This window comes from Taeniopygia guttata, chromosome 6 (assembly GCF_048771995.1).
Source record: "Taeniopygia guttata chromosome 6, bTaeGut7.mat, whole genome shotgun sequence".
Classification (NCBI taxonomy): domain Eukaryota; kingdom Metazoa; phylum Chordata; class Aves; order Passeriformes; family Estrildidae; genus Taeniopygia; species Taeniopygia guttata.
This window is the reverse complement of record NC_133031.1, coordinates 22918426-22944657: the sequence shown is the minus strand read 5'-3', so window position 1 is coordinate 22944657 and position 26232 is coordinate 22918426. Positions and strand designations below refer to the sequence as shown.

Sequence of the window (26232 nt, the reverse complement as noted above, 5' to 3'; positions counted from 1 at the left end):
CCTCCCCTTCCTGACATCTATTTTCTCTTTCTCTCTCCCTCTCTACTGCTGAGGTCATCCCTCCCCTTCTTATCCTTCATCCTTCTGTCTCTACCTGTGGCAAGGAGCTCAGCAAGGAGCTCAGCTGGGTGCAGAGGGAGATGCTTGCTCCCAGTGAGGCTGGTCAGGCTGCTTGTGGATCTGGGAAGGCATCACTGAGTTCTGGTCCCATCTGCTTCAACCTGGTCATAACCACTCCTGCTGCCTGGGTTGGGAGCCTGGGGACCCAGCTGTTTGCTAGTGTGGAGCCCAGCTCTTGGTCCTCTATTTGAGTGTCAGCTCATGCCCTGCAGAGCCTCCCACTGCAGCTACCCCAGCCCTTGAGCTGGGAGCTGCTGAGGCTGCTTGGCCACCGGGGCTCTGTGGAGCCCTCAGGTGCTGGAGATGCTGGAAGCGTCTCCTGGCAGCAGCAATATGGTGTTGTCTCATAAGAGCTCCCCAGTGCCAAGAAAACTGTTTCCAGCCAAGGATCACGTAATTAAAATACTGGTGGTTGTGCTATGGAGTCTCCAGCGAGGCTTTCTCCCACTACCTGCCTGCAGCACGAGGGGCAGGGACCTGCCTCCCTTGCGTGGATGAGTCAGTGCATCACAAGAGACTGCACCTGACTGAGCAGGGTGATGGGACCTGCGTGTTTTAGCTGTTCCTTCTTCCTGCCGTGCTGAGATCAGGCACAGGGCTGCCACTAGGGATCCAGCTGCCCCACGAAGGATTCACTCTGATGCAACCAAGGATCCAGGTGGCCTGTCCACAGAGGGGGACTGAATCTTCATCCTCTCCAGAGCACAGCGCTGCTGAAGGTCAAAGCTGCCCCTGCTCCTGCCAGAGCCCTTCCCGGTGACATCATGCCACTATCTCCTGCCTGGGCAATAAATAAAACCCACAGACACTTCCCTGGGGACGATCCTCCGCGCCCGGGGCTGCTGCAGGCGGGTGGTGCCGGGGCCGGCGGGGTGCCGGGGTGCTGCCCGGGATGCTCGGGTCCCCCGGGCTGCCAGCAGGGACAGGGACACTTGCTCGCGGGACCTGTCCCCAAGCGAGATACGGCACCGCCATCTATCGGCCAGCGCCCGGGGACAGGGAGTGACAGACAGACGGACAGCCACCCTCCTGTCCCACCGCCCCGCGGAGCTCTGGGTGTCCGAATCCCCCCACGGGCTCGGAGAGCTGCGGAGCCTCGGGCAGCGTGCGGTGTCCCCGCTGGGAGGGACAGCGGCCAGACCGGACACGGGCAAGGCCGGACTGGTTTCGTGGGCTCCGGGCGGGCGGGTGTGTCCCCCCGGCACGGCCCTGCGGGAGCTGCGGGCTCCGAGCCCCTCGGGGGGACAGCTGGGGACAAGGCCAGCGTCCCTTCCCAGCTTCCAGCCGCCGGGCAGGTCCCTGCTAGTGAGCAACGCTTTGCTGTGTTCTTTAGGTGAGCCCGAGCACACAGTTTCTGTGAGAGACCCGGCAGAGTTTCAGCTCTGATTTTTTTTTTTTCCCTCCCAAAATGATGCAATTCACCTAATTCCAGGAGCTCCCATAAAAACTCCCGATACCCTGACGCTGCCTGCAGCTTCCAGCTAAGGCGATCCCTCCCTGCAGGTTCTTGCCCAAGGACATGGGATCGCTGTTGGTGTGCAGCGTCTGGTCCCCGTCGCAGCTGCATCCTCACCAGAGGGAGCTGTGTCCCACATGGAGGCACAGCCCAGTTTTGGCCCAGTTCCCCACCTTTTTTAGAGCCCTTGGCAATGCTCCAGGTGACATACTGCTCAGGTCTAACGGGCAACTAAAGATGGTTGGATTTCCTGGCACCTCGGCGTGCCAGGCATGGTCAGTGCCTGCCAGCAGTCTCCTGTGTCAGTCCCAAAGCTGTATTGCCCCGGGGGGCATTCCAGGCTTTCTTTGGGGCTGACACTGGCTGCCAATGCAGTATCTGCAGACATGCTGGGCCAGGGAGATTAGGGCTGAAGCCTCCACCAGTCCCCTGGAACAGCCATTGCTTCAGCTGCTCTTGAGGATGATCCCAGACCAAGCTCTGGTGTCACAGCTTGCCTGAGCTGACCTCACCCACGTGAGGAGGTTTGCAAGAGTGACCCCTGCTGTGCCACTCCCATCCAGCCCAGGAGCACCTCCTTCCCCACCTCTGTCACCTCCCCAGTGCAACCCCAGCTCCCGCCAGGATGCCACTCTGCAGCTCCTTGTTGGGGGGAATTTGGAAGCCTGCACTGAGTATGGGTGTTCACCCAGCATCTCCCCATCAGAGCAAACATGCCCAGAGCTGTCCCAGCCCAGCCTAGGGGATTGCTTCTTTTAGTGGTTCTCTATAGACAAGAAAGAAGGTTTTCAGCCTCAGCTTTACCTTTCAGGGTATATTCCCTGCCTAGAAAGGGCAATAGCCTTTCAGGCTATTCCCTGCACTGCCGTGCTTGGACAGAGGCAGGCAGGCTGGGACCAGCCCAGCCCAGAGCTGCCTCTCAGTCTAAGCCAGGCAGCGATGTGGGTGAGGAGGGGGTTCCCAGGCCCACCAGAGGCAATGTCTGCTCTGTGTCCAGGAGCCCCAGTGCTCGTGCTCAGCACTGCTGCAAGGCCGGGAGGTCATGAGAACTTGTACAGCTTTATTGGAGCCTGACACAGCCCTGAGGAATCCCAGAGCCAGGGTGGGTTGGGGCTGGAGGGAGGCTGGGAGCCCATCTCCGTGCTCCCCATGGGCTCCAGCCACCTCCTGCCACCCAGCAGGACTGTCAGGCACCCACTGCAGAGGGGCAGGAATCAGGGTGCTGGCAGAGCCCAGGGATGTGCTTTCCAGGGCAGTGCCCCCCTGCCTGCCCCCCAGCTGGGCTGACAAAAGCCTCTGAGCACTGGGACCCCAGTGCCCTGTGTGGGGTCACGAAGGCAGGAGCAGCTCAGGAGCCCACTGGCCCCAGCTGAAGGTACAGGACAGACACTGGAGAGATCTCCCCCCCTTCTTCCTCTGAGTAAGACGAACCCTCAGCCCCCAGCTTCCCTCAGCCCAGCTCTGCCCTTAACCTGCAGGAGTGCAGCCATCTCCAGTTACCCCAGGAAGGCAGCTGGGGGCTCCTGAGCTGCTCCTGGCACAGAAACCTCGGGCTGCCTGCAATAGTTTGGGCTTGTGCCACAGCACAGCAGCGCAGCCCCAGACCTACCACTGGGGCAGGGCCAGGCCAGTGGTGCTTCCCAGCTCTGCAGGGTCGGGGGCTGCAGGGCTCTCCCAGCCCAGAACACACCGGGACAGGGCTCAAGGGCAGCTGGACGCAGGAAGGCAAGGCAGCAAATCCCTGCCTCTGCTGGATGTGGCTGGGGATCCTGCAGGGAGGTGAGGGGAAAAGGGATTGTCTCCAAAACTCTGCTGGGCTGAGCGTTGCTTCCTTGCTGGAAAGCCAAAAATAGTCTCTTTACTCAGAAGAGGCTGTAGGAGGAGAGATCTCACTCGAAGCACAGCCAGATACCGAGGAGGCCATAGGACAGACCCAGAGCAGCATGGCAACACTGAGGCATTATCAGACCTTGGAAAGGCAGCAGCCAGAGCTGAACCAGCCAATAACTCCATTGCCTCCAGGCACCTCGTGATGCCAAAGGTGCCAGAGGAACCAGTCTGTCTGGCACCCCCGTCCTGGCAGAGCTGGGGAGCAGCAGCAAACTGCCACGACCAGCCCTTGGTTTGTGTCAGGCATTCAGCTCAGAGATGGCAGCAGGACATTTTTCCTGTCCATTGTGGCCTGGCCCAAGGGATATCTGGGAATCCCCATGGCAGCTCCACTGTCCCTGCAGTGCCAAACCCAGAGCAGGCAGTGCAGGGCTGCTGCTGCCTGCACTGTGAAACCCCAGCTGCTGCTGGGAGGCTGGCAAAGCGCCGGGAGAGCAGGAGGGCTGTGCCCTTGCCAGGGGAGTGCTTTGGGCCAATTGCTCACATAGCAGCATTTCTGGGCTGTGCTGACTCACCATCTCCCTGTTCCTGGGGGTCTCACTCCCTCCCCCAGCACTTCTGTGGGTTGTTATTCCTGGAAAACATAGAGACACTTTCAATCATGCCTTCATCCACTGACATTTATAGAGCTTCTTCCAGCAGCTGATAGACTTAATAATGTGAATCTTGCCCCAGCCCCAGTCTGTTTATGCTTTTCCCTCCATGGGGTTTGCCATTGCCCCAGTGTGTGGTGAGAGCTCAAGGCAAAGCTGCAGCTCTGCTGCCAACAGCTTTCAGCTCCTGGGCAGAGACCAGTCCTGGCAAAGCCCAGCTGTACCCATCTTCTGCAAACTCCTAATGCCCTGCCCTCCAACCTAATCCTGCTCTGGTCTCTCCCAGCCATCTCTGCTTCTCCCTCTTGGGTGGAGGAGCTGCAGGGCTGCCAAATCTTGCAATACTCAGACTATTTCTTAAAGTCACAGCTCCTGAAATAGTGGGAAAACTTCAATTTCCTGACCTCCTGCAGCTTTTGTGTCTTTAAGGAGTCTCTCACCCTTCTGCTTGTGCAGAAAAAGCAGGGACCAGGAGCTTGCAGCCCATGCCAGGGAGCAGAGGATGGGTACAGCACACAACCAGGAGGACCCAGGCTGCAGAGGAGTGCCAGGGACATCCAGACCTGCCAGGCAGCCATCAAAAATCCCACTGGTGGTCATTCGGCTTCCCTCACCACCTTGAGCAGCCAGGGCAAGAGAGATGTGTAAGAGAAAGGTGAATGCAGGGCTGGGCTGGGGCTTGGGCAAGGTGTTAAGCACCCAGCCAGGCAGTGCAGGGGTCCCTGCCCCCCAGCCATGCTGGAGCCCAAAGCCACTGAGGGCAGCACATCCCCCTTGCTTACCCAGCAGCCTTGCCAGCCACAGGAAAACCCCTCTGTCCTCACCACAGCCCACTCCAGCAGTCTTTTGGGCAGGTCAGGCCAGCAGATCCTCTGGAGCAGCTCTAATCCGACCCAGATACCCACCAGCAGCACATACCACAGCTGTGAATGCGTTTCCTCCAGGGAATTATTTTGGGCATGCCTCTGTGGGACACGTGCCACACCTGAAAATACTGGGAGAGTCAGGCATCACCCACGAGCACCTTGTTCAAGAAACCCAGAGATCTGCTCTGGGCAGGTCAGCAAAATGAGGCAATACTTTAGTGCTCAGCTCACAGTTGGGTGGGACCCTGAAATAAACTGGCATCGAGGCAATTAACAAGTTAAAAAAAGTTATTCTACTAATTACCACTAGATTGGAAAAAATATTAGCACTTTGAGCAATCTTGAGATGCTCATCAAGCATCAAACTAGTCTAATTACTCAAATTTACGGGGCAAAAGCTCTGCTGAGCTCCAAATCTCCTGTATGAGGTGCACAAAGCCAACCAGCCTCACCCAGCACCAAATTCCTGTGCTGTTCCTGACACACAATCCCTCCTGCCAACGTCTCCATTTGGAAGCATCCTGAGGACCCCCAGTCACAGAGGGTGTGGGACTACTTTGCCAAGGAACATAAGCCTCAGCTTCTCCTCCAGGGTCACAACTCACAGCAGCAGCAGGTGATGGACCATGACCCAGAGGGGATGGGGGCACCCTCGCCCCTGCATGTCACCAGAGTGACTGGGCCAGACAGGCGCCCTTCTCCCACCCCCAGGCTGCTCTTCCCCCCGCTGCTCTGGCATCCATCAAAAGAGCTCAGCACAGGCACAGTCAGAAAGGCACAGTGCTGGGAGCTGGGCCATGCTGGAGTAAGAATGGGACATGAGGATAGAGCAGAACTGTTTTTATTGGAGGTGTCAAGAGCAGGAACAAGAACAAACCTACAGGCTCCCTCCTCAAGTGCCATCCTCCCCTCGCCCACCACCACCACCACCACCACCGGGGCAGTCAGCATCACTGTGCGTGCTACGAGACAACGGCCAAGACTTGCACTTTGCTTCAGCCAAAAGCCAGACCAAGCCCCCAGCATCCCGCTGTCACCCCCTCCTTGGTGACTGCGAGCTCAGCTTGGCCCTGCTGGGGCAGGCCAGGACATTCACCTTCCCTCTGAGCAGGGCTGAGTTTTGCGTGAGATGTTGTGGTTAAGGGAATCAGGAGCACAGCTCCACCAAAGTGCCAGGGCGTGTGACCTGGGCTGCAGCTGCCAGCAGGACATCTCGGAGGAGCCCAGCAGAGAGCAAGCTGTGCAGCCTGAGCAGAGCTGCAACAGCCACAGGCAAAAAATGGCATCGCTAAACCCCAAAGGGCTTCACTGCCCCTCTCTTCAACACAACCAAACCGAAAGGGAGAGGGGTCAGAAGACACACCAGGAGGGGATGTGAGACGGGTCTGGAACGGCGTTTGGCTCTGGATCACTTGCCAGCCCGACGCTCCTCCTGGCGCTTGGTAAGGATGTATTTGAAGAACTCGTACACAGACCAGGCAATCGCCGTCGAGGGCATCTGAAAAATGACTCTGGCCTGGACCCCTCTGAAGTAGGCGGTCACACCGCCCACCTGGTACACCGTCCTGAAGGCATTAGCCATGCCTGTGATATGTCCACTGATGTTGGAGCTCAAGGCCAGCGACTCCTGGGTGTTGAGCAGCGTTTTGCAAACGTCCAAAGGCGTAGTGGCTGCAGCAGCCACAGCCCCCGCGCAGGCTCCGGACACCACGTGGGAGCCTGGGTTGTACTGTCTGTGGGGGTTGAGCTGCTCCTGCAGGAACTCGTAGGTCATGAAGTGAATGGCTTGGAAGGGGATGTTCATGGTGAGCTGGGTGGTGTAGCTGCGGTAGAAAGCTCCGGCCCCTTCGTTGTGCCACACGGCCCGTACACAGTCCATCACATGCTGGTAAGGCGAGTTGTACATCTGCATCCTCTGCTTCACCACTTGGCACAGGCGGCGGCAGCAGCCAGGACCCAGGCACGGGGCGGAAGAGGAGAGAAGAGAGAAGGGTAAACACAAAGCCAGGCTTCCTCCAACTGCTTGGAGTTTGGGCACACTGGCCTAAGAGCTGAAGAGAGACAACTCGAACCACCAGTGCTCATGTGTCTCCAGACAGGACACCAGCTATTTAGAGCTGCTGAGGCATCACTGTCACACAGACATCAGCACTATGAAGCCACTCACATGCCACAGCGCCAGGGAATATCCTGATATCCCACTGATTACAGTCCAGATCCACCCTTGCTCCCAAGCAACCGATGTTTCCCCATCCACTGCTGCAGAGCTATCACTCAGGCAGAAGAACCCCCTGGCATCCAGCCTCTTATTTCCCAGACAGCTCTCGGTGTGGGTAAGACTGTCCCTCCCCTGCCACTCCCAGTGCAGCCCAGAATAACCACAGCTCATTGCAGAGCTCACTAGCCAGGAACTGTTAGCAGCCACTGCCAAAATGCAGCCACTCCGGGCAAGGTTCAGGCACCAAACCCCCCTAACACATCCAAGAGTGGGATGAGGGAGTCCAGAGCACAGCCTGCCACTGTTCTACCTCCCCTATCTCAATGTGACCGTAAGGAGCTAAAAATGATGCCATACTGAACTACTACACTCGTGACAAGGGAAGCTCCATGACAATGGTCTGGCAGCTGCCTGCTCCTCGGGGTCCCTGTCATGCAGTGGGGAGGCAGGCTCTGTGCCCTGATCAGCTGGAGCCTGCACTATCACAAGTCCTCCAGTTTTAAGAGGGAAAAATACCTTCATGACTGGCCTTTCCTCATTGCTTCTCCTTCTTCCACCACTTCCATGGATTTAATAAAAGTACTAACTCCCTATACCTTTTTCATATATACCAGGCTCATAGAAATCAGCATCTTCCAGACATTTTGCAAGCTCTCCCAACTTGTCTAGCATGTTTTTATACCCCACTCTTTTAATTCTCCTCTTGAACACAGGCCCACAACTGTACCACCTCTTCCCTAGATCTCAATACAGCAGTGCCCAGCTTCCATGCACTTAGAACGATTTTGGCAGTGCCAATCACATCTGTCTTGCCTTCTCTCCTGCTCTGGGTAACAGTCCCCAGCCAAACTCCTGGATGAAAGGCCCATGCCCTCCCTCCTAGCTCCTCCTAAACCATGGTTTGCTGTGCTTCTGAGTGAATCTGTTCTACCTACCCTGTCCATAACAGGCAGCTGCCAGGGTCCCTAGCTGGAGCCACGGGCCCCTAAAGAACCCCTGCAGTCAGGCAAGAACAAGAACACTCTTTGTACTACAGAGGGGACCCAAGAGGCTTGGGCAGACCCTGATTGTCCCCTCCTGGCAGGCCGAGACCATCATTACCTTCAGCAGGGTTCATGGCTGCATCGTGGAGCAAGGTTGCTACACACCCGGCTGCACCTGCAAAACAAGAACTGCCACATGTGAGGGGGGGAAAGGTGAGGGACCCTGGGACTCCACCACAGCCCCAGGTCCCTGGCCAAGGCGCAGGAGGAGGCCCCTGAAAAAGGTGAGATCTGAAAGTGGCCTCCATCTCCCTTCCAAAAGGCAGGCTGGTCCTCAGGGGTTCCCCCCCAGAGTGAGATAGACAGGGAGAAGATTGTGACAGGCTGCCATGTGCCATGGGGTGACTGGGACTCATCTGTGCCTGCTCCTTGGGGGACAGGCCAATGCCACCAGCTGGCAGGGAGGCCTTAGGATGGCGGGTGTTCCCATGTCCCGCCGGCACTCCTCTGTGCGCCTGCCGAGGGCGGAACACGCCCTGCTCTCCCCTCAGCCCCGTGCTCCCCCTACTGTGGCGGGTCCTTGAGTCGAGTAACGGGCACCATGGCGAGACGGGCTCCGAAACCATGTGGCATTCCTGGGGCGAGCTCTGGCACTGCCAACGCACGGGCCACGGCCAGTCCCAGCTTGTCTGCAGGCAGCTGCTGTCCACCGGCATCCTCCCGAGCCAGGGCCACCGACCTGCTCCGGGCCAGACACCCGGCAGCAGCTCTGGCAGGCGCGGAGCGGCGCTTCCCGTGCCCGGCACCGTGCGGCTGGCTCATGGCTGGAGAGAGCACAGGGCTTTAGGACATCCAGGCACCCCGACCCGCGGCGGGACCTCCCTACCGCCAAACCTGCCGCTCCCGCCCCGCTCCCACCCGGGCGCGGCGGGGCCGGTACCGTTGGCCACATGGCTATTGCCCCCTGCGTGGATAACGTCGCTCAGCGTCTTTTTTAACTTTTCGTAGCAGGCGAAGTAGAGGGCGTGCGCCGGCCCGGCGCCGGTGGCGGTGATGTTCAGGCCCCGCATGGGCCGCCAGACGCCCTCGGTGCGGGCGATGCGCCACAGGGCCTCCAGCACGTTCCGGTAGCGAGCGGCGGGCTCCGGCTGCAGGCTCTGCATCCGCGTCTGCAAAACGGGGCGGGCCCGGCCGCGCGGCCCGTCAGACCGAGCCCGGGGCTCCCGCGCCGCCGCCCCGGCCCCTCCCGCCCCGCGCCCGCCGCACCTTGACGCAGTCGATGGGGTACATCACGCAGTGCTCCATGACGCCGGCCACGGCCCCCGCCAGCATGTGCGTGGACACGGCGGCGCCTTGGGGCAGCGCCTCGTAGTCGGGGGCGGGCGGGGAGCGCGGCTCGGGGCCCCCCGGGCCGGGACCGGGACCCGGCGCCACCTCCGTCTCCGCGCCGCCCCGCCGCGCCCGGCCCGCGCCGCCGCCGCCGCCCATCAGCAGCAGCAGCACGCGGCCCGACTCCGCGCCGCCCCGCGCGCCGGGGCCCGCGCCCGCCCCCGCTCCCGCCCCCAGCTCCATCGCGCCGCCGCCGCCGCCGCCGCCCCGGCCCGCGCCCGCCGCGCCCCGCGCCGCCCCGCCCCTCCCCGACGCCCATTGGCCGCCGCGGGCCGGCGCCCGCCCCTGGGGCGCGCCCATTGGCTCGGCGGGCCGCGCGCCGCCCACGCACGCCGCGCTAATTGGCCGCCGGCGCCGCGGCTCGGGCGCCGCCACTGGCCGGCCGCTTCCTCGGCGCGTTCGGGCGCGCTGCCCGTTGGCCGCCGGGACTGCCCGCCCTGCCGGCCCTCGCAGCCCATTGGGTGTCTCGACTCGGCGCCCCGCCCCACCGCGCAGCGCATTGGCCGGCGCGCCCGCGACCTTTGGCCCGCTCGCCCCGCCTCTCCGGGGGGCCGAAGAGCCGCCATTGGCCAGCGAGCCCGTCACTCCGGACGGGGGCGCGTGCTGTGTATTTGGGCGGTCGCGATTGGCTGGAAGGCTGCGCGTGACGCCTCCCGGCGAAGGTCGGACGCGGGAGCAAGGGCGAAGCCGGGCTCCGCCCCCGCCCGCGCGAGGGGGGCGCGCCCCGCCCGGTACGATTGGTCGCGGGGCAGCATGGGCGTGGCTCCAGCAGCGCGGGCGGAGCCGATTGGCCGCCGCGGCGCGGGGGGCGGGGCTCCGCCGGCGGGGCGCGGCGGCGGCGGCGGGCGGTGACGTGTCCGCCGGTGCCGGCGGCGGTGCCGGCGGCGGCGATGCGCGGGCGGGCGGCAGCGGGCGCACATGGCCAGGTGAGCGGGGCCGGGCCGGGGGGTCGAGGCCGGCGCGGTGCCGGTGCTCAGCGGTGGTCTGTACCCTCAGGGTCGGCGTTTTCTGCCTGTCGTGGCGCTCGGTGGGACCGTGCCCGGGGCCGCGGCAGCGCCCGGCTGTGCTGGGGCTCGCTCTCCTCTTGGGGCTGCTGCTGCTGCTGCTGGCGGCCGCCGTGCCCCGCCGCTGGGCCGCGCCGGCCCGCGCCTCCCGGCGGGACGAGAGGTGAGCGTGGACTGGGCCGGCGGGGAGCGGGGTCACCGGCGGCCGCCGGTGCTGAGCCGCCGTGCCGCCGTGCCGCAGGTACCTGGCGCGGGCGGAGGAGCTGACGGCCACGGACACCGAGGACTCGTCCCTTAATTACGGGGTGGTGGTGGACTGCGGGAGCAGCGGGTCCCGGGTTTTCGTCTACTTCTGGCCCCCGCACAACGGGAACCCCCACGACCTGCTGGACATCAAGCAGATGAGGGACCGGAGCAGCCGCCCCGTCGTGAAGAAAATTAAACCCGGTGCGTGCTGCCCCTCTCCGGTCCGAGCCCGAGCCCCCGCGCACGCACGGACGGGGCGGGCTGGCTCACGACACTTTCCTCGCCAGGCATCTCCGCGGCCGCGGCCGCCCCCGAGCAGGCCACCCCCTACCTGCGGCCGCTGCTGCGGTTCGCGGCCGCGCACGTCCCGCCGCGCAAGCACAAGGAGACGCCGCTGTACATCCTGTGCACGGCGGGCATGCGGCTGCTGCCCGAGCGGTGAGTCCGCCGCCCTTGTCCGGCGAGCCTGGGGTGTGCTGGGATCCCTCAGCCCCGAGGACGGGCAGTACAGATGCCTGCTCTTGCAGGACCTTGCGGGAAAATCGAGATTCATGTGGGGGGGAATGAAAAAGGAAAGGGCGCGTTGTAGGGGTAAGTGGCAAGGGATGCAGAATGAGGGTTTGAGCATGCTGGGAGGGAGCTGAGAGGAGATGCTTTTGACTGAGGATCTCAAACAAATAGATCTGGTTTTCATCTCCAAAACATGCTGGCTGCAGCAGCAAAACTTGTGGGGTTGAACGGGAGCTGTAGTGTGGCGTGATTCCTGGTCTCTTCACCTGCATCTGTCCCTCGCCTTCACCCTTGCAGGCAGCAAGCTGCAATCCTGGAAGACTTGGTGACAAATGTGCCCCTGGAGTTTGATTTCCTCTTCTCCAAATCACACGCAGAAGTGATCTCAGGGAAGCAGGAAGGTAGGAGCTGCCACAAAACACTGCTTGTTCCTCTTTCACATATTGTTGTAATGACCTCTTCTATCTTGTGCAGGTGTCTATGCGTGGATTGGCATCAACTTTGTCCTGGGACGGTTTGATCATGAGGATGGTGAGTCTGGCTGCTTGTAGAACAGCTGGGAGGGTCGAAGCAGAGTGTGCTGGACTTTGTACCAGGGCTGTAGCTAAGATCAACCTCTGAAGCACGTTATAAATGTGAAACTTTCCTGGACCTGGGAGGTGACCAGGTGCAATTGGCCCTTGGGGTCTGCCAGCAGAGGGGGAGGAGCCCCATGAAGCAGCTCTGGGGTGATGGTGGAAGGGAGAAGATGCTGCCCCAGGCCTTGCCTCTTGCTGACATGCTGCTGTGGGTTGCAGAGGAGGATGCAGTGGTCACCGTAGCACTCGGGGATCAGGGGAAGTCCCTGGTTCGGAAACGAACAGTTGGGATCCTTGACATGGGAGGCGCCTCCCTGCAGATTGCCTACGAAGTGCCCGACTCCGGAGCCATCTCCTCCCCACAGCAGGTGCGTGTCTGGTCCCCGAGAGCAGCTCCTGCCTTCCCTGGATTGCTGCTGATCATGGACCTATGTGTGTCAGCAGGACGAGGCTGCCAAGAGCTTGCTGGCAGAATTCAACCTGGGCTGTGACGTGCAGCACACTGGCCACGTGTACCGTGTCTACGTCAACACTTTCCTGGGCTTCGGGGGCAATTTTGCCCGGCAGCGCTATGAGGAACATGTGCTGAACCAAACCTATGTGCACAACCGGTATTGCTGCCTCACCTAGGGGTGCCCCCACTAGAGCATTGTGAAATGGGGTGCTGGTTCCTTCATGCTGTGCTCTCCCCCTTGGATGTGCCTCACTCACGAGCTGCCTGTGGTGATAACAGCTCCCACAGCCACGCTGGCAGCAGCTGGTGCCTGGGCTGGCAGAGAGTGTTTGACTGCTGCTGTTCTCCAAGCCTGGCAGGCGTTATCAGTGCCACAGCTCCCTGCCTTCCTCCTTCTCTCCTTGTGACAGGCTACAGGGAGGCCCCTCCTAGTGGCTTTTGGCTTTTCCTGCTCTGACTTCCCCTCCTCCAGCACCGATTCACTCAACACATCTTTTCATTTCATCCCCACCTTGAGCTCTCCTGTCTCCTGTCTCTCCTTTCCTTCCAAGAGCACTACATGAAGCTGTCGCCACAGTTGGAGGCTTGGTGCCCAGGTACTCCTGTGCCGGGAGCAGCCCCTGCCTCCAGATCCCCAGGGGCTGTGCAGAGGCACAGATCCCCATGGCCTGGGTGGGGTGGGCTGTGCCTTGTTGCACCCTAGAGGTGCTCAGAGCATGTAGCTGCAGGCCAGTGTGACAGATCTGGGGAGTTCAGCCTTAGCAGGAGGTGGCAGGGAAGGCACCGGCTCTGCAGGGCACAAGAGGACACAGCCTAGTCTGGTGCAGAGGGCATTTGGATGTGGAACAGGGCTAGATTAGGCTTTTGGGATGTGGTATAGGACTCCCTGTGCAAATGCCATTTTTCCTGGACTGTTTTCCAGCCTGCACAACCAGCAGACAGGGCTGAGCCCTAAGATGCCCTTCTTGGACCCCTGCCTGCCTGTGGGGCTGGAGGACACGGTGGTAAGGGGTGGCCAAACCCTGCACATGAGGGGACGAGGGGACTGGCAGGCCTGTACAAAGCTGCTGCAGCCCCTCCTGGCAGGGTCCAATGGCAGCCATGCCTCCCTGGTGGAGACCTACAAAGCACCCATCGACTTCAGCAACAGCGAGTTTTACGGCTTCTCAGAGTTCTTCTACTGCACTGAGGACGTGCTGCGCCTGGGGGGTCAATACAGTGCTCCCACCTTCACCTCTGCTGCCCAGGTGGGTGCTGCCTCAGCCCAGGGGAGCTGGGCTGCTCCTGGGCTGGGAGTGAGGGCGGTTTCTCTGTTCTGAACCCCAACTTCTCCTTCCGCCAGGAGTACTGCAGCCAGCGGTGGGAGGTGCTGACTCAGCGTTTCCGCGGCGGTCTGTACTCGGCGCATGCTGACCAGCACCGGCTGAAGTAAATGCACCGGCTGGGAGGTGCCACAGCGGGACCTCCTGGGGGCCTTTTGCTGGGGAAAGGGACCGGCGCAGTTGTTAGCGTCTGGCTGATGCTCCTGTCTGCTGTGTCCGCAGGTATCAGTGCTTCAAATCAGCCTGGATGTACCAAGTCCTTCACGAGGGCTTCCAGTTCCCACTGGACTACCCCAGCCTGCGCACAGCCCAGCTGGTGTACGACCGGGAGGTGCAGTGGACCCTGGGAGCCATCCTCTACAAGACGCGGTTTCTGCCACTCAGGTACCATCGGCTGCCAGGTGGCGTCACAGGGAAGGGTGGCTGGGGAGGGGCAGGAGTAACTGCACTGGGTGAGGGCTCTGCACAGAGCACGGCAGGTCCCTGGCAGTGCCCCACTGCATCTTGTGGCCAGTCCTGTCGTTCCTCTCCGTAGGGATCTCCGTCAGGAGAGCGTCCGGCAAGCACACGCCTCCTGGCTGCGCCTCTCTTTTGTCTACAACCACTATCTCTTTTTTGCCTGCATCCTGGTTGTGGCGCTGGCCATCGTCCTCTACCTCCTGCGGCTGCGCCGCATCCACCGCCGGCAGCTGCGCTCGGCACAGCACACCCTGCTCTGGCTGGACAAGGTGGTGGTGCCGCTGGGCCAGGGAAGCGTGCCGTGATGCCAGAGGTACCCAGCATCCAGTTGTACCAGCAGAACCAGGACTGGCTGACAGCCTGGGCTCTGAGAGCTTGGACTCCTCCTTAGGGACCATCTGAAAGTCTGCACTCCATCATCTGTGCGTCAGAACCGGAGTCCGTGAGCTGAGGCAGCTATGGACATGAGAGCTTTCCTCTCCACCTTGCCCCAGTCCTAATCTTTGCATTCCTTGGCCTCTGGCCTTTGCCTCACTACATGGTGTAGAGCAAAGTCCTCTGCTACCAGCAGGCTCAAGGCTGCAGCCCTGGCAGATCCCTCAGATAACAGGACACTATCACTGAGGCAGCCAAACCAGGGCTCTGGCCTGAAGCACTGAGCCACCCCATGACTCAGCCACCAGTTTGCAAAGCAACCTGGTGAGGTGCTGTGGTTCATCACCTGGGGTGGCCCTCTGCAGGCCCTCACAAGCCTGGGGCTGGGAGAGCGGCAGGCACCAGCTAAGTTACTGCAGGAACAAGGTAATCCATGAGCTCCACCAGGCTGCTCTGACCAACCTGGCCCCTCTTGGAGTAGTCCTGAAGGGGTGTCCTGCTCTTTGCTATGTCTTCCCTCTGAGGACAATCCTACAGTCCTACCCAACATCCCAGACTGAGCCCTGAGGGCTCACTGATTGATTTTTGAGGCACCACCAAAGTGGGCTGTCTTTCCTTTCACACATTAATTCATTCCCTCCTGGGCACAGCTGCCCTGTGCTGTCCCAGGTACCAGTGTCAGGACCTGTGGTTCTTTCCTCCAAGGGGGTGGGCTGGGCCTGCCCCTGGGAGAGCCACCTCATCTGGCCCAGCTCATGGCCCCAGGCCAGGCCAGGGCTGAGCTGTGCACACAGGCACAAACCTTCCCTGGGGCTGCAGCCCCACCAGTGGTCCAATGAAGTTTGTCACTTTACTGAACTCAGCTGTTCCCATTCCTGTAGCAATAAACAAACCCCGTGAGCCATCCAGCACTGTCTCGTTTCCTAGCAAGCAGCTCCCAGCAGCGATGGTGGCACGGCAGGGTGGCTGCATGTCTGCACAGCTCTGCTGCTGCTTCCTGCTGCCACAGTGGGATGATGGAGCTCCTTTCCCGCCAGCATTGTTCTCCGATTCCAGCAGGACTGAGCTTAACTGAGCTGGTAGCAGCAAGGGGTGCTCTGATCCAAACCAAACTGCTGGAATTCTTGGAAACAGAATCCTTTGCTGCCGTCTTCCTAAGAGGAAAAGCCTGCCCACTCCAAGACGCTCCCTCCAAGATGCTGGTCTCTGCTTTTTTCCTTTATTCCTCACCTGAGTCTTAGCTGCCTGGCAAAGAGGCCACTGAGCTGTTCTACCACCATGGAAATGGTCCCTGCACAGCTGCAAGAGGCTGGGCAAGTACCCAGTTCTCTCTATAGCACACACAGTTCCCTCCCTGTGACCCTGGTCCCACAGCATGAGCACACAGGTGGCATCAAGGATAAAACTTTCCACACACCAGCCTGCTGCTGACCTCCACAGCTGAGGATTCCAGCCTTGGTCTCATGGTGCAAGAACAGTGTTGGGGAAAGGAAAGGTGTCTGAATAAGGCCAAGACTGTTGCTCAGCCTCAAAACAGCAAGTGACTCAGCCTCCAGCATGACTTACTAGAAAAACGATTTATTTCCACAAGCTAAACGACACAGACAAATAAATAAGTACAGATAAATTATCTGATAAATAAGGGGAAATATGAAACACAATGCCCTACTTGGCTCACCTCAGAACCTGGACCCATCTTATGGTGGAGATACCTAAACATTAGTGCTCAGGTGGGAGACAGCCCTCTTTTCATCCCTGCCAGCAGCCCCCAACACCTCCCTTAGCACACCCAAGGGGCTCTGCATGCTTCTTTAGGGTCAACCCTCCGTTCTCCCACCCCCACCACAGGGGACTGGCCAGACCACAGAGGATGCAATGGCTCCTATGTTCTCATGCAGACGGCAGCCAGTGGATGCAATGATCAGGGACAGGGCAGCTAGTTGGGCAGCTTAAGCTACGAGGAGGGGTTTCATGTGGGGGCTAAGGCTGGACACACCAAGAGGGTAGAAAGAGCACTGCTGGGACAGGGTCCGCTGGCACCACACACAGATCCCTCACAGGATGGTGCTCAGCCACTGCAGCACTGGCCAGCTGAAGGGATCTCTCCCTGGCAGTGTGGCTGCTCCTAGGGCTGGATTAGTAGGCCCTCATCCAGGGATCTTGCCTGCCATGCTTGGGGGCCCAGCCATCCATTGGTCCAGGCTGCAGTGCTCCAGGTATGCTTGGGGAGCGGGTCCAGCCTCTCTCCCAGCACCTCTGGGGGCTGTTTGGTACAGGAGGGTAGAGGCTGGAACAGCTACAACAGCTGGGGGAGGGAGAAAGGAAGAGAAGTTAGCACCAAAACGCATTCATGAGGGAGCTCCCACAAATGTAAGAATTACAATGCTTGATTTGCTCAGGCCCAGCACAGAGCCAGCAGCAAGGGGTGCTGGGACCAGCAAAGCATTTCCCCCAGCCCAGCAAGGGCTGAGCTGCAGCTCCCTCCCCAGCCAGATACAGGCAGGCAAGCAGGGACATCTGCCACCCCATCTCTGCCCACTCACGGTGATGGTTTGATGGGGTCTCTGCTGAGGTGCCAGCTCCCAGGGACTGCTCACTCCCAGAGGAAGCGCACGTACCAGATGGTCTCGTTCTTCAGCTGCGGCCCGAACAGGGGGTTGGCCTGGGCCAGGATGGCGATGAGCCAGCTGCAAAGGGACGGAACCCGCCGTCAGCCCCCCGGCAGGAGCACAGCGCCGGGAGCGGCTGCTGCCGCGGGAGGGGGGCGGGCCGCAGCACGGGGACTGTCCTGTCCACCCGTGGAGGCGGCTGGGCAGCTGCCACCGGTCTCGGTGAAGCCAGCGGAGGTGAGGGGAAGGGTACCGGGCCCGGCCCGCGGTACTCACAAGAGGTAGCAGCACACGGCGGTGGTGACCAGCATCGTGATGATCACCCTGCGGAGACACCGGCGTTAGCACGGGGAGGCCCAGCTCCAGAACCCCCGACCGCGGCACCCCGCGAGCCCCCACTCACCCGCGGTTCGGCCCCTTGGGCACGAACCAGGGGGCGGCGATGCCCACGAGGCCCCAGAAGGCGGAGAAGAGGACGAGCGGCAGCGCGAAGCTGTGCGCCGTCATGGCCGCTCCGCTCCGCTCCCTCCGCACCGCGCCCGCCCGCCCACTGCCGCGCCGCGCCGCCAATCCGCGCCCGCGCCGGCCGCGCCGCCGCCTCCCATTGGCGGATCCGCTCGGCCCGGCCCGGCCCGGCCCGGCTCGGCTCGGCTCGGCTCGGCTCGGCTCGGCTCGGCCCGGCTCGGCTCGGCCCGGCTCGGCTCGGCTCGGCCCGGCCCGGCTCGGCTCGGCTCGGCTCGGCTCGGCCCGGCCCGGCCCCGCATCCCTCGGCACGTCGCTCCCAAAGGAGCACCCAGGCAGACACAGCCGCTCCACACAACTCCTTTATGTCACAAAGTTCGCACTCACACCCGCCGCCGCCCGCGCCAGCCCGGGCGGGCGCACACCGCCCGGCGCACCCGGGGCTCGGCCGCCCCCGCGTCCGGCGGCGCGGCTCCCGCAGGGCTGTCCCGCGGTGCGTCACTTGGGAACTCTCCGGAGCTCGCTCATGAGCCACAGCGCCGCGCTGAGCAGGGCCAGCGAGCCCGACTGGTGTGTAGCAGCCACAGGCGTAGGGACGTACAGCAGCAGGGTGCTGATGCCCAGGCCCACCTGCCGAGAAGGGAGAAGATGTAAGAGCACTTGTGGATGCACCACTGATACCATTCCCAGCACAAAGTGTGGTGTTAGAAAAGCTCATGGCCACACCATGAGCCACCCCAAATTCAGAGTGTGCATGCAGGATGATGAGGTGTGGGGTTAGGCAGCTCCACCTCTCAGTTCTGGACTCTTGGAGGCAGCATAGATCCAAGTGGGGTCAGGTCTGCCTTGTGAATGTGCTACAAAGGAGTAGGAAAAAAATAAGGGCAGTACCTGCGCGCAAGCTATGGCCAGTAAGGAAGCCACAGCCATCCTGGTCCTTCGAGGGAGTGGGATCTTCCTTGACAAGAGGTACAGTGCTGTGACAGCTGTGATGGAGGCAATTCCCTACAGAAGGGAAGGGAAACAATCACCCTTCAATGAAAGTTCAAGGGAAATGGGTGCAGTGACCTTAGGCTGTGCTTTCCATGCAGTAAAAGAATTGTGTCAGAAGTATTTAACTAAAGAAATGTATTAATGGCCATGACCAAATCCTAGAGGTTAACCATCAGGTTAACAACCCTGAAATTTAAGTGAAGTGAAGGATTTTATTTTGCACCAAATGAATGTTTAGTTTTCAACAGCTTCCTCTAATTAATTCAAGTCATCAGAGACTTGTGTCTGCCCTCTCCCCAGATGCCACCTTGACATTTGAAGGTGGAAGCTGTCATCTGGAAAACTGATCTCATTTCCACCAGCATAATCTTGCTGTGCAGGTCACCCAAGGTGATCCAGCTTAATCTTTCTTTTTTTAGTCTTAGCCACAGCTTAGCTCACAGCAGTGCTGCCAGTGGTATTTAATATCCAGATTGCTCTAACTAGCTGTGATATATTCACAGGGCACTACTGTGCAAAACAAGTTCAGAAATGCTGGAGGAAGCATTCAATATCAGGATTTCCAAGTTTTATTTCACACAGCTTTCCCAGACATTTCAATAGCAAGGAGACCCTTCCTACACTGTAGCTCATGCTATGGAAAAGGAGAATCAGAGAAACAAAGTGTGTTACTTGCGCAGGAGGAAGAACTCCTTAAGGAAGAAGGCCACACTGAAAATAAAAAACAATGCTAAACTTCCCCTTCCTGCAGAAGCAAACTGGTTAAGACGCTCTCAGGCCCTTTGGACACCTTAGAAATCACTCAAGCTGACAGAACCACAGCCCAAAGAAGACAACTTGGCTGCAGGAGGCAAGCAAGAAGCAGCCCAGACATATCAGGAAGACAGCACTTACCAAGATCCTGTGATCAAACTGTACAGTTGTAGGATTCTCAAAAATATTTCTTAGCACGGGGGAGAAGGCAAGGAGATCATCTGGGATCCAGCGCTCCCCCATTTTGGGGAAGGAATTGTATACAAGGCCAGCATCCAGCCCTGCCACAAAGGCACCTGCAATTCCAGAGCAGAAAATGAGACTACCAAAGTAGACAAAGGTGTCACTCCAGGTTGCACAGCTCTCATTCAAGAGCTCAGCTTGATCCTGAATTTCTTTTATCAACATATACAGAGAGCACACAGCACAGGAAGGCTGGAAGGTGCTTCTCCACCTGCCCAGGAAGGACCAGTGAGGAGGTTCTGGACTGCAAGATCCCTGACAGCAGCAGTTTTCCCAGAGAATGGATGGAGTTGCTCACAGAACAGAAGAAAATAAACCCAACCAGCAGAGAGGAATGAGTCACAAACAGGGCAGCAGAAAGACCTTTACCTGAAAGAGCAGTAAGAAAAATGAGAGCTGTAGTGCCATGAGCATATTGTCTCAAGCGAAGGAGCTGTTTCGTTTCTGGCAACTGTAAAATAATAAAAAAGAAATAGAAATAATCAAGGCATTTGCAGAGCTGTTGGCAGCAGCTAAGAAAAGCCTTCACAACATACACAGGCCAAAGGTTTGGTGGCCTGTATTTTACAGACCACCACACAGAGCCACACTTCAGAGGTCCCTCAAAACCACAGCTAATCAAGTCCAGCTCTGTGCAGAAACTGAAGTGGCCCCTGGACAGTTACTGGCACAAATAATTTAGCCTAGCCAGGCACACCCCTGGCTGAACTTCCACAAATTCTGAGACTCATCATTTATGACCCAAACAGCGCAAGCCAAAGCAAGTGTCCCATAACCGAGAAGTTTACAGAATGGTTATTTTGTAACACTGTAAGTATTAGATCAGAGTCAGGAACAGAGACTACAAGAGAAGCACCATCAGCCTTCACATCCTTTCCTTACCTTGATATCACACCCCAGCCCTCTGACCTGGCACTGCCCTGACACACCACTCCATACCTTGTGTTGTGGAAGCAGCAAAGACAGCCCTGTCCACAGGCTGGCAGAGTACAGGACCAGTGCAGAGCCCAGGTGTGCTGCCAGACGGTACTGACTGACCCGAGGGATGTCGTAGGAGTCTGGCTTCTCTTCCAGCCCACTCTTCACCATGTACCATCCCAGCAGCCCCTAACAAAACAGGAGAGGGCTCAGAGCCAGATATGACAGCAGCAACTACTTAAAATGGGATTAACATTAGGGGTAAAGCAACTTGCTTCCTCTACTTTCAATAGCTACCAGCACTGATACATTGCCATGGCATCACTGACACCAAGCTATCATGACTCCCACTGTCTTAGTTCTGCTGAATCAGAAGATATCAAACTGACAGAGGGCAGGTTTAGATTAGATACTGGGAAAAAAATCTGTGCTGCAAGGGTGGTGGGCACTGGAACAAGTTTCCCAGAGGAGTTGTGGATGCCTCATCCGTGGTCAGGTTGGATGGAGCTCTGAGCAAAGCGGTCTAGTGGAAGGCATTCTGGCTTGGGGGTTAAAACCTTTCAGGCCACTCTGTGATGCGAGAGGCTGTGGGGATGCTCTCACCTGGAAGCAGACCAGCCCGCAGAGCGCGAGCACGCGGCCCCTGAGGGGCGGGCTGAGCCAGCCGCGGCGCCAGAAGTAGGCAGCAGGCAGGAGGTAGGCCAGGCCCACAGCGCGGCCCCACATGCGGTGCGAGTACTCCATGTACCAGATGAACTTGAACTCTGGCAGCGTCATGTCGTGGTTCAGGCTGTTAAAGGACAATAAAGCCACTGTTTCACAGCCCCCATGGAACTTTGCACGACATGGGATCGCCTCCCTCAGAGAACGGCAGGGAACAGGGGAGCCACCACCAGGCAGGCTTTGTGTGCCTTCCCAGTGACTTCCGAGAACATTTTCCTTCTTACAATAGTTTTGTGAGCGGCTCAGTCGCAGGAGGGATGCTCTCAGCCCACTCTCCTTCCAGTTTTGCACACTCACATTTTAAACTCTGGGAACTGCTGGTACTTCTGGAACTCGGCTTCCCACTCCTGCTGCGTTCGGGGGGGTTTCATCTCCTTCACCAGGTGCCAGTCGACCATGGAAAGGCCTGATTCTGTCAGCCTGGGAGCAGAGACACGAACAGGCACAACTCACTCCCTGACAGGCAGCAAATTACTGAACTGAAGTGAGAGCTGCTGGCTGCACAGCCCAGGAGCTGGGACTTCGGTGGTCCTTGTGGGACCCTTCCAAGTCAGGATACTCTATGGTTCTATGATAAGTCTTAAAACCCTTGTTCAGACAATCCTTAAACTCACAACTAGGAACAGGATGCAGATCAGCGAGTGTGTGAGTGACCACACCGAGAATGACGATAAATGTGTAAGATTATCCTGCAGCAGCATCCTGTGAGTAGACTCCCGGCACTCCCAGCCCCACATCCACTTGCAGCCAAGCGCGGAAGGCACGGGGGGAGCTCTCACAGACTCTCTCGGGTGGGGACAGCCGCAGAGGGTCAGCGGCGGGGCGGACCGGAGGGCACACACGGCCGGCTGTCCCCATGGACCCGCTGCGCGCCCGTCCCGGCGGGGCTGGGGGTGCCGCGCTCACCTGGTGACGCCGCCCAGCACCACGGCACCGGCCACGGCACCGCTGCAGGCCAGCAGCCATCGCCCCACGGCGGGCGGCGGCGCGGCGGGCTGGGGCGCCTGGTGCAGCAGACGGCGCGGCAGGCAGAGGCGCGGGGGGAGATGGCGGTGTGCCGCCGGTGCCGGTGCCCGTGCGAGCTCCCCCCGCAGCAGCCGCCGGGCCCCGCCGCGCGCCGCCCGCAGCATCCCGAGCCACCCCGGAAGTGTCGCCGCCGGAAGCGCGGGACGAGCACTTCCGGGCCCGCCTGGGCGTCGCCATGACGATCGCGCGGCGCGTGACCGGCGGCGCGGAGAGCGAGCCCCGCGCGCCGCCAGCGCCGGTGCTGAGGGCGCGCGCGGGGCGGGGGCGGGGCCCGCGCGGCGGCGGCGGGGGCGGGGCCGAGGCGCCCGGGGGGGCGGGGCTTGCGCGCGCCGCGCGCCGGCGTGGGCGCGCCCGGCTCGCGTCCCGCGCCTCCGCCCGCCCGCGCGCCGACGGGCGGCGCGGGCCCGGGCCGCGGGGGGCGGGCCCGGAAGCGCGGGCGGGGGCGGTGCCTGAGGCGGAAGCGGGGCGGGCCCGCGGCGGGGCCGGCGCGGCCCGGGCGGGCGGCATGGGGCGGGCCGGGGTGACCGCGGCGCTCCCGTCCCGCAGGCATGGACGATGGGTTCCTCATGGAGGTGTGCGTGGACTCGGTGGAGTCCGCCGTCAACGCGGAGCGCGGAGGTAAGGCCCGGCGGGAGGGGGCGGCGGCGGCGCGGCGGGGCCGGTCCTGACGCGCCTCTCCGCAGGTGCCGGGCGGATCGAGCTGTGCGCGGGCCTCGTGGAAGGAGGGACCACCCCGAGCATGGGTGAGCCGCGCCCGCCCCCGGGCCGCCTTCCCTGTCGGTCTCCCTCCCCCGGCTGCCCTCCGTGCGCTCGGTGCCAGCCGGTGCCGGCGGGTGCTGAGCCGCCGCTGTCCCGCGGCAGGGCTGCTGCAGGTGGTGAAGCAGTGCGTGCGCGTCCCGGTGTTCGTCATGATCCGGCCCCGCGGCGGGGATTTCCTCTACTCGGACCGGGAGGTGGAGGTGATGAAGGCCGACATCCGCCTGGCCAAGCTGCACGGCGCTGACGGGCTGGTGTTCGGGGCGCTCACCGAGGACGGGCGCATCGACACGGAGCTGTGCACGGCGCTGCTGGGTGAGGGGCTCGGGCACGGCTCCGTGCGCTGCCGGGGCTGTAGCTCCGGGCACGGCTCCGTGCGCCGCCGGGGCTGTAGCGCTGCTCCGGGTCATGCCGTAGAACTGTACCGAGGGCTTCGGTCTGCACATCCTGCCCTGTGGTCTTGCCATCTCTTTCCACCGTTTTCGGATTCATTTCCTGCCATACCTGTGAGACATTAAGTAGTTTAGAAACTTTGCAGGCTGAGGGCCACAGCCCCAAGCCATTCACACAGAGTTTGAGGCCACCTGGGACATACACAAAAGTGTAAAAAGGCTTAGGTGAGCTGCTTTGACCTGTTGAACTCTCTCTCTCGTTTTCTTTGTCCTTTGTTCTTTTCCTTATGTCCTTGCTACAGGTGTCTAGGATATATATCTCCTGGACTTTAACCTTGAGTGTAGCTGGCAATTCATGTTCATTTTCCTCTCTTAACACACACAGGGAGAAAAGATTACGAGAGAGGTGTGAACACGTGAAAAGCTTCTGAAGCTGCAGTGGGAGACTATTAGCCCAAACCACAAACATGCAGAAGGAAATTCTCTTTCTCGCTGCATGTTTTTTTGGTGCTACAGCCAAAGCTAAAGAGGGCTGCACTTTTCCCTAGTGTGGTGCTGAGGGTCTCATACAAAGGTGAATGTGCTGTAAGAAGTGCAGCAAAGGAAAAGGGTCTTGCCAGGATTTAGCAGGGAGCAGGTGGATATCTTTTTGTAGAAATAAATAAGCTTTGCTCAGTAAGTAGAGGACCTCTGGTGAAGTTTGCTGTGGTCTGAGAGCAGATATTGTAGGTGGTGAAAGAAATCATAAAAATCAGCTCCCCTGGTCTGAAAGAGCAATGGTCCTGGCCTTTCCCCAGGTAGATGATACAACTTCCCTGCTTCCTTCCTGCTGAGAAAGTCATCTGTGGTGGGAGTGAGGGTTCTGCATGTTCCAGAGAGGATGGGGGATTTTGATGTTACCTATAAAACCAAAGGTTTGTTGCTTTCTCAAAGGGCAGAACTCTTCCCCACGAAAAAACCTGGATGCACAGCATTGTTCCCAGCAAGAATGGGAATTCTCTGAGCTCCCCAGGAATGGCTTGAGAAGCCTTTGCCCTCTTCCGTGTGGTGTATGTTTCTGGTTCTAGCACAAGGGACTCTGTAGCAGCCCTGACTGACCATATGTCTTCTTTTTGCAGCCGTGTGCCGTCCCCTGCCAGTCACATTTCACCGAGGTGAGTTTCCAGGGACAGTGGCCCTGGGCAGCGTTCAGTCTGTGTCCCACTGCTGGGGAGGTGGGGCTGAGGGCGCTGAGCTTCATCTTCTTGGGTCGTTCTTTGGAGGGGGAAAGCTCTGCAGGCTGTGCTATTCCCCACAAGAGAACAGGTCCAGGGGGCTCAGGTTTGGGAGATGTCTCATTGCCCTGTGAGAGAGGAGGTGTCTGAGGGGCTGAGTATGGTGGCCCTGGCACTGCTGCAAGGGGAGTGTTACAGTCAGGAGCTGTGAATCCAGGGTGTGAGCAGGACCCTTCCTATCGCTGCCTTCCGGGGGAACTGGCTGAGGGACGGGGCTTGAGCACAATGGACTGAGGCATTTCTGAGCTGTTGTTCTGGTCCCTCAGCATTTGACATGGTGCATGACCCTCTGGTGGCACTGGAGACCCTGATTTCCCTGGGCTTTGAGCGGGTGCTGACGAGCGGCTGTGACAGCTCGGCACTGGAAGGATTGTCCTTGATTAAGAGGCTTGCAGAACAGGTGACTGCTGTGCTCTGATGGGTTACTGTGGCTGCTCCCTGGCACTGCCTGCAGGCAGCTGCTTTATGGTATCCCTCATTTCTGCAAGGGACTTCTGTCAGGGAGTGCTTGCCTTCCCTCTCTTGCTTGGCTTTAATTTTGTTTCCCCGAGTCCTGAAGTCTCCCACAACAAAAACTGGTTGGGTTCTTGCTTGCAGATTTGGGGAGGGTGGTGGGAGTTGATGTAAACAGCTGGTGTGATGAGCCCACACAAAGAGCAGAGTGAGGTCCCTGCTGAGTGTCTCACAGTTCCTTTTAGGAATGTGCAAGAGGTGAGGTAGCAAGGTGGGATGGTACCTGAGAGGTAGCAAGGGGGGGATGGAGAGGTAGGAGGGAATAGGGTTGCCTTAGCTGTAACTGCAAGTTCTTTTCCACTTTTCCTTTTTAAAACGTGAATAATACAAAAGAGATGGGTGATAGCACACAAACTGTAAACCATGGTGACATCCATGACCTTATGGAAAGTGCTGCATGTGAGGTTTCTTTGCTACCTCACAAATGCACATGTGGATGTGGTCGTCATTTAATATCACCGACATGTATGTTACTCTTCTTTCAGGCAAAGGGCAGAATTGTGGTGGTGCCAGGTAATGTTTTTTTGTCATCTGTGTCAGGTCCTGCAATCCTTAGCCTTTCCTTGCTAGCCTCCTTGCCCTGGATTCCTTGCCCTGGAATTCACTTTCTGATCTTGCTTTCTGAGCCAGAAGGAGCAGCTCCTGTCCTGGTGTGATTAAAGGCCATGCAGCCCGTTGGGGAGGGCAGAGCCCTGCGGCTATTGCTCCCTGCAGGATTTGGGGACAGCTCTGTATCTATGGGAGAACATGAGCCAAGGCTTCTCCCGTCCCTTTTCACGTGCCCGTGTCTCTGTTGTCCCAAGGGCTGTTTTTCCCCTAAGGTGTACATGGCCCCTGTCCCTTGGTGGTGAGGTCCCGGGGTGATGTCAGGTCTGGCATGGTGACATCTGCTCGGTGTGTGACATCGGGCTTGTTCCCACCAGGAGGTGGCATCACGGAGCGCAACCTGCAGAGGATTCTGGAAGGCTCCACTGCTTCCGAGTTTCACTGCTCTGCTCGCTCAGCTCGGGACTCAGGGATGAAGTTCAGGTAACTGATTATTTATGTTTATTTTTTAGCAGAACTCTGTGAGGGAAAGGCTAATGAATGTGAACATTAGTTTGTAGA

At 59.5% G+C, this 26232-nt stretch overlaps 4 protein-coding genes across 8 annotated transcripts; 1 reads left to right on the top strand and 3 right to left on the bottom strand.

Moving 5' to 3' along the window:
• Positions 1 to 5750: 5750 nt before the first annotated feature.
• Positions 5751 to 9830, bottom strand: SLC25A28 (solute carrier family 25 member 28). Of its 3 annotated transcripts, none has more exons than XM_030276197.4 (4): positions 9393 to 9830; positions 9067 to 9295; positions 8245 to 8301; positions 5751 to 6851 (listed from the first exon to the last, which is right to left on the bottom strand). In XM_030276197.4, the coding sequence occupies exons 1-4, from the start codon at positions 9813 to 9815 to the stop codon at positions 6334 to 6336; spliced, it is 1227 nt and encodes a 408-aa protein (XP_030132057.2). In that variant the 5' UTR covers positions 9816 to 9830; the 3' UTR covers positions 5751 to 6333. The 3 variants fall into 3 exon arrangements, with proteins under 3 accessions (XP_030132057.2, XP_072787263.1, XP_032605057.2); XM_072931162.1 differs by having other exon boundaries at positions 8727 to 9295; positions 9393 to 9765; XM_032749166.3 differs by lacking the exon at positions 9393 to 9830 and having other exon boundaries at positions 8245 to 8950; positions 9067 to 9207.
• A 469-nt stretch (positions 9831 to 10299) lies between these two features.
• On the top strand, positions 10300 to 15371 carry ENTPD7 (ectonucleoside triphosphate diphosphohydrolase 7). 3 transcript variants are annotated; one of them, XM_030276195.4, is made up of 12 exons: positions 10300 to 10441; positions 10512 to 10682; positions 10761 to 10966; positions 11053 to 11203; positions 11573 to 11676; positions 11750 to 11806; positions 12073 to 12221; positions 12298 to 12464; positions 13230 to 13554; positions 13650 to 13735; positions 13852 to 14013; positions 14165 to 15371. In XM_030276195.4, the coding sequence occupies exons 1-12, from the start codon at positions 10434 to 10436 to the stop codon at positions 14391 to 14393; spliced, it is 1815 nt and encodes a 604-aa protein (XP_030132055.4). In that variant the 5' UTR covers positions 10300 to 10433; the 3' UTR covers positions 14394 to 15371. The 3 variants fall into 3 exon arrangements, with proteins under 3 accessions (XP_030132055.4, XP_030132054.4, XP_072787261.1); XM_030276194.4 differs by having other exon boundaries at positions 12295 to 12464; XM_072931160.1 differs by lacking the exon at positions 10512 to 10682 and having other exon boundaries at positions 10345 to 10441; positions 12295 to 12464.
• A 650-nt stretch (positions 15372 to 16021) lies between these two features.
• ATP6V0E2 (ATPase H+ transporting V0 subunit e2) lies at positions 16022 to 17609 on the bottom strand. Its single transcript, NM_001245261.1, is given in 4 exon segments — positions 16022 to 16768; positions 17007 to 17150; positions 17349 to 17396; positions 17476 to 17609. Coding segments are annotated over 3 exon segments (246 nt in total). The 5' UTR covers positions 17580 to 17609; the 3' UTR covers positions 16022 to 16768; positions 17007 to 17056.
• Positions 17610 to 17883: 274 nt separating this feature from the next.
• COX15 (cytochrome c oxidase assembly homolog COX15) lies at positions 17884 to 23498 on the bottom strand. The gene is made up of 8 exons (XM_030276192.4): positions 22071 to 23498; positions 21462 to 21584; positions 21045 to 21231; positions 20463 to 20630; positions 19893 to 19974; positions 19422 to 19576; positions 18426 to 18539; positions 17884 to 18164 (listed from the first exon to the last, which is right to left on the bottom strand). The coding sequence occupies exons 1-8, from the start codon at positions 23411 to 23413 to the stop codon at positions 18033 to 18035; spliced, it is 2304 nt and encodes a 767-aa protein (XP_030132052.4). The 5' UTR covers positions 23414 to 23498; the 3' UTR covers positions 17884 to 18032.
• Positions 23499 to 26232: the final 2734 nt, after the last annotated feature.

Bases quoted from the DNA above. Each gene is read 5' to 3' on its own strand.
- SLC25A28 (XM_030276197.4), bottom strand. From the start codon at position 9,815: ATGGGCGCGCCCCAGGGGCGGGCGCCGGCCCGCGGCGGCCAATGGGCG. The intron at 9,296-9,392 runs GTGCGGCGGGCG...CCCGTTTTGCAG, and splicing joins ACCCCATCGACTGCGTCAAG to ACGCGGATGCAGAGCCTGCA. The intron at 8,302-9,066 runs GTACCGGCCCCG...CTTGTTTTGCAG, and splicing joins CAATAGCCATGTGGCCAACG to GTGCAGCCGGGTGTGTAGCA.
- ENTPD7 (XM_030276194.4), top strand. The intron at 10,683-10,760 runs GTGAGCGTGGAC...GCCGTGCCGCAG, and splicing joins GCCTCCCGGCGGGACGAGAG to GTACCTGGCGCGGGCGGAGG. The intron at 12,222-12,294 runs GTGCGTGTCTGG...TATGTGTGTCAG, and splicing joins CCATCTCCTCCCCACAGCAG to CAGGACGAGGCTGCCAAGAG.
- COX15 (XM_030276192.4), bottom strand. From the start codon at position 23,413: ATGGCAAGACCACAGGGCAGGATGTGCAGACCGAAGCCCTCGGTACAG. The intron at 21,585-22,070 runs GTGAGCGCGGCA...CTCTGCTCCCAG, and splicing joins GTGCTGGGCGGCGTCACCAG to GCTGACAGAATCAGGCCTTT. The intron at 20,631-21,044 runs GTGAGAGCATCC...CTGTTTTGTTAG, and splicing joins GCGGGCTGGTCTGCTTCCAG to GGGCTGCTGGGATGGTACAT.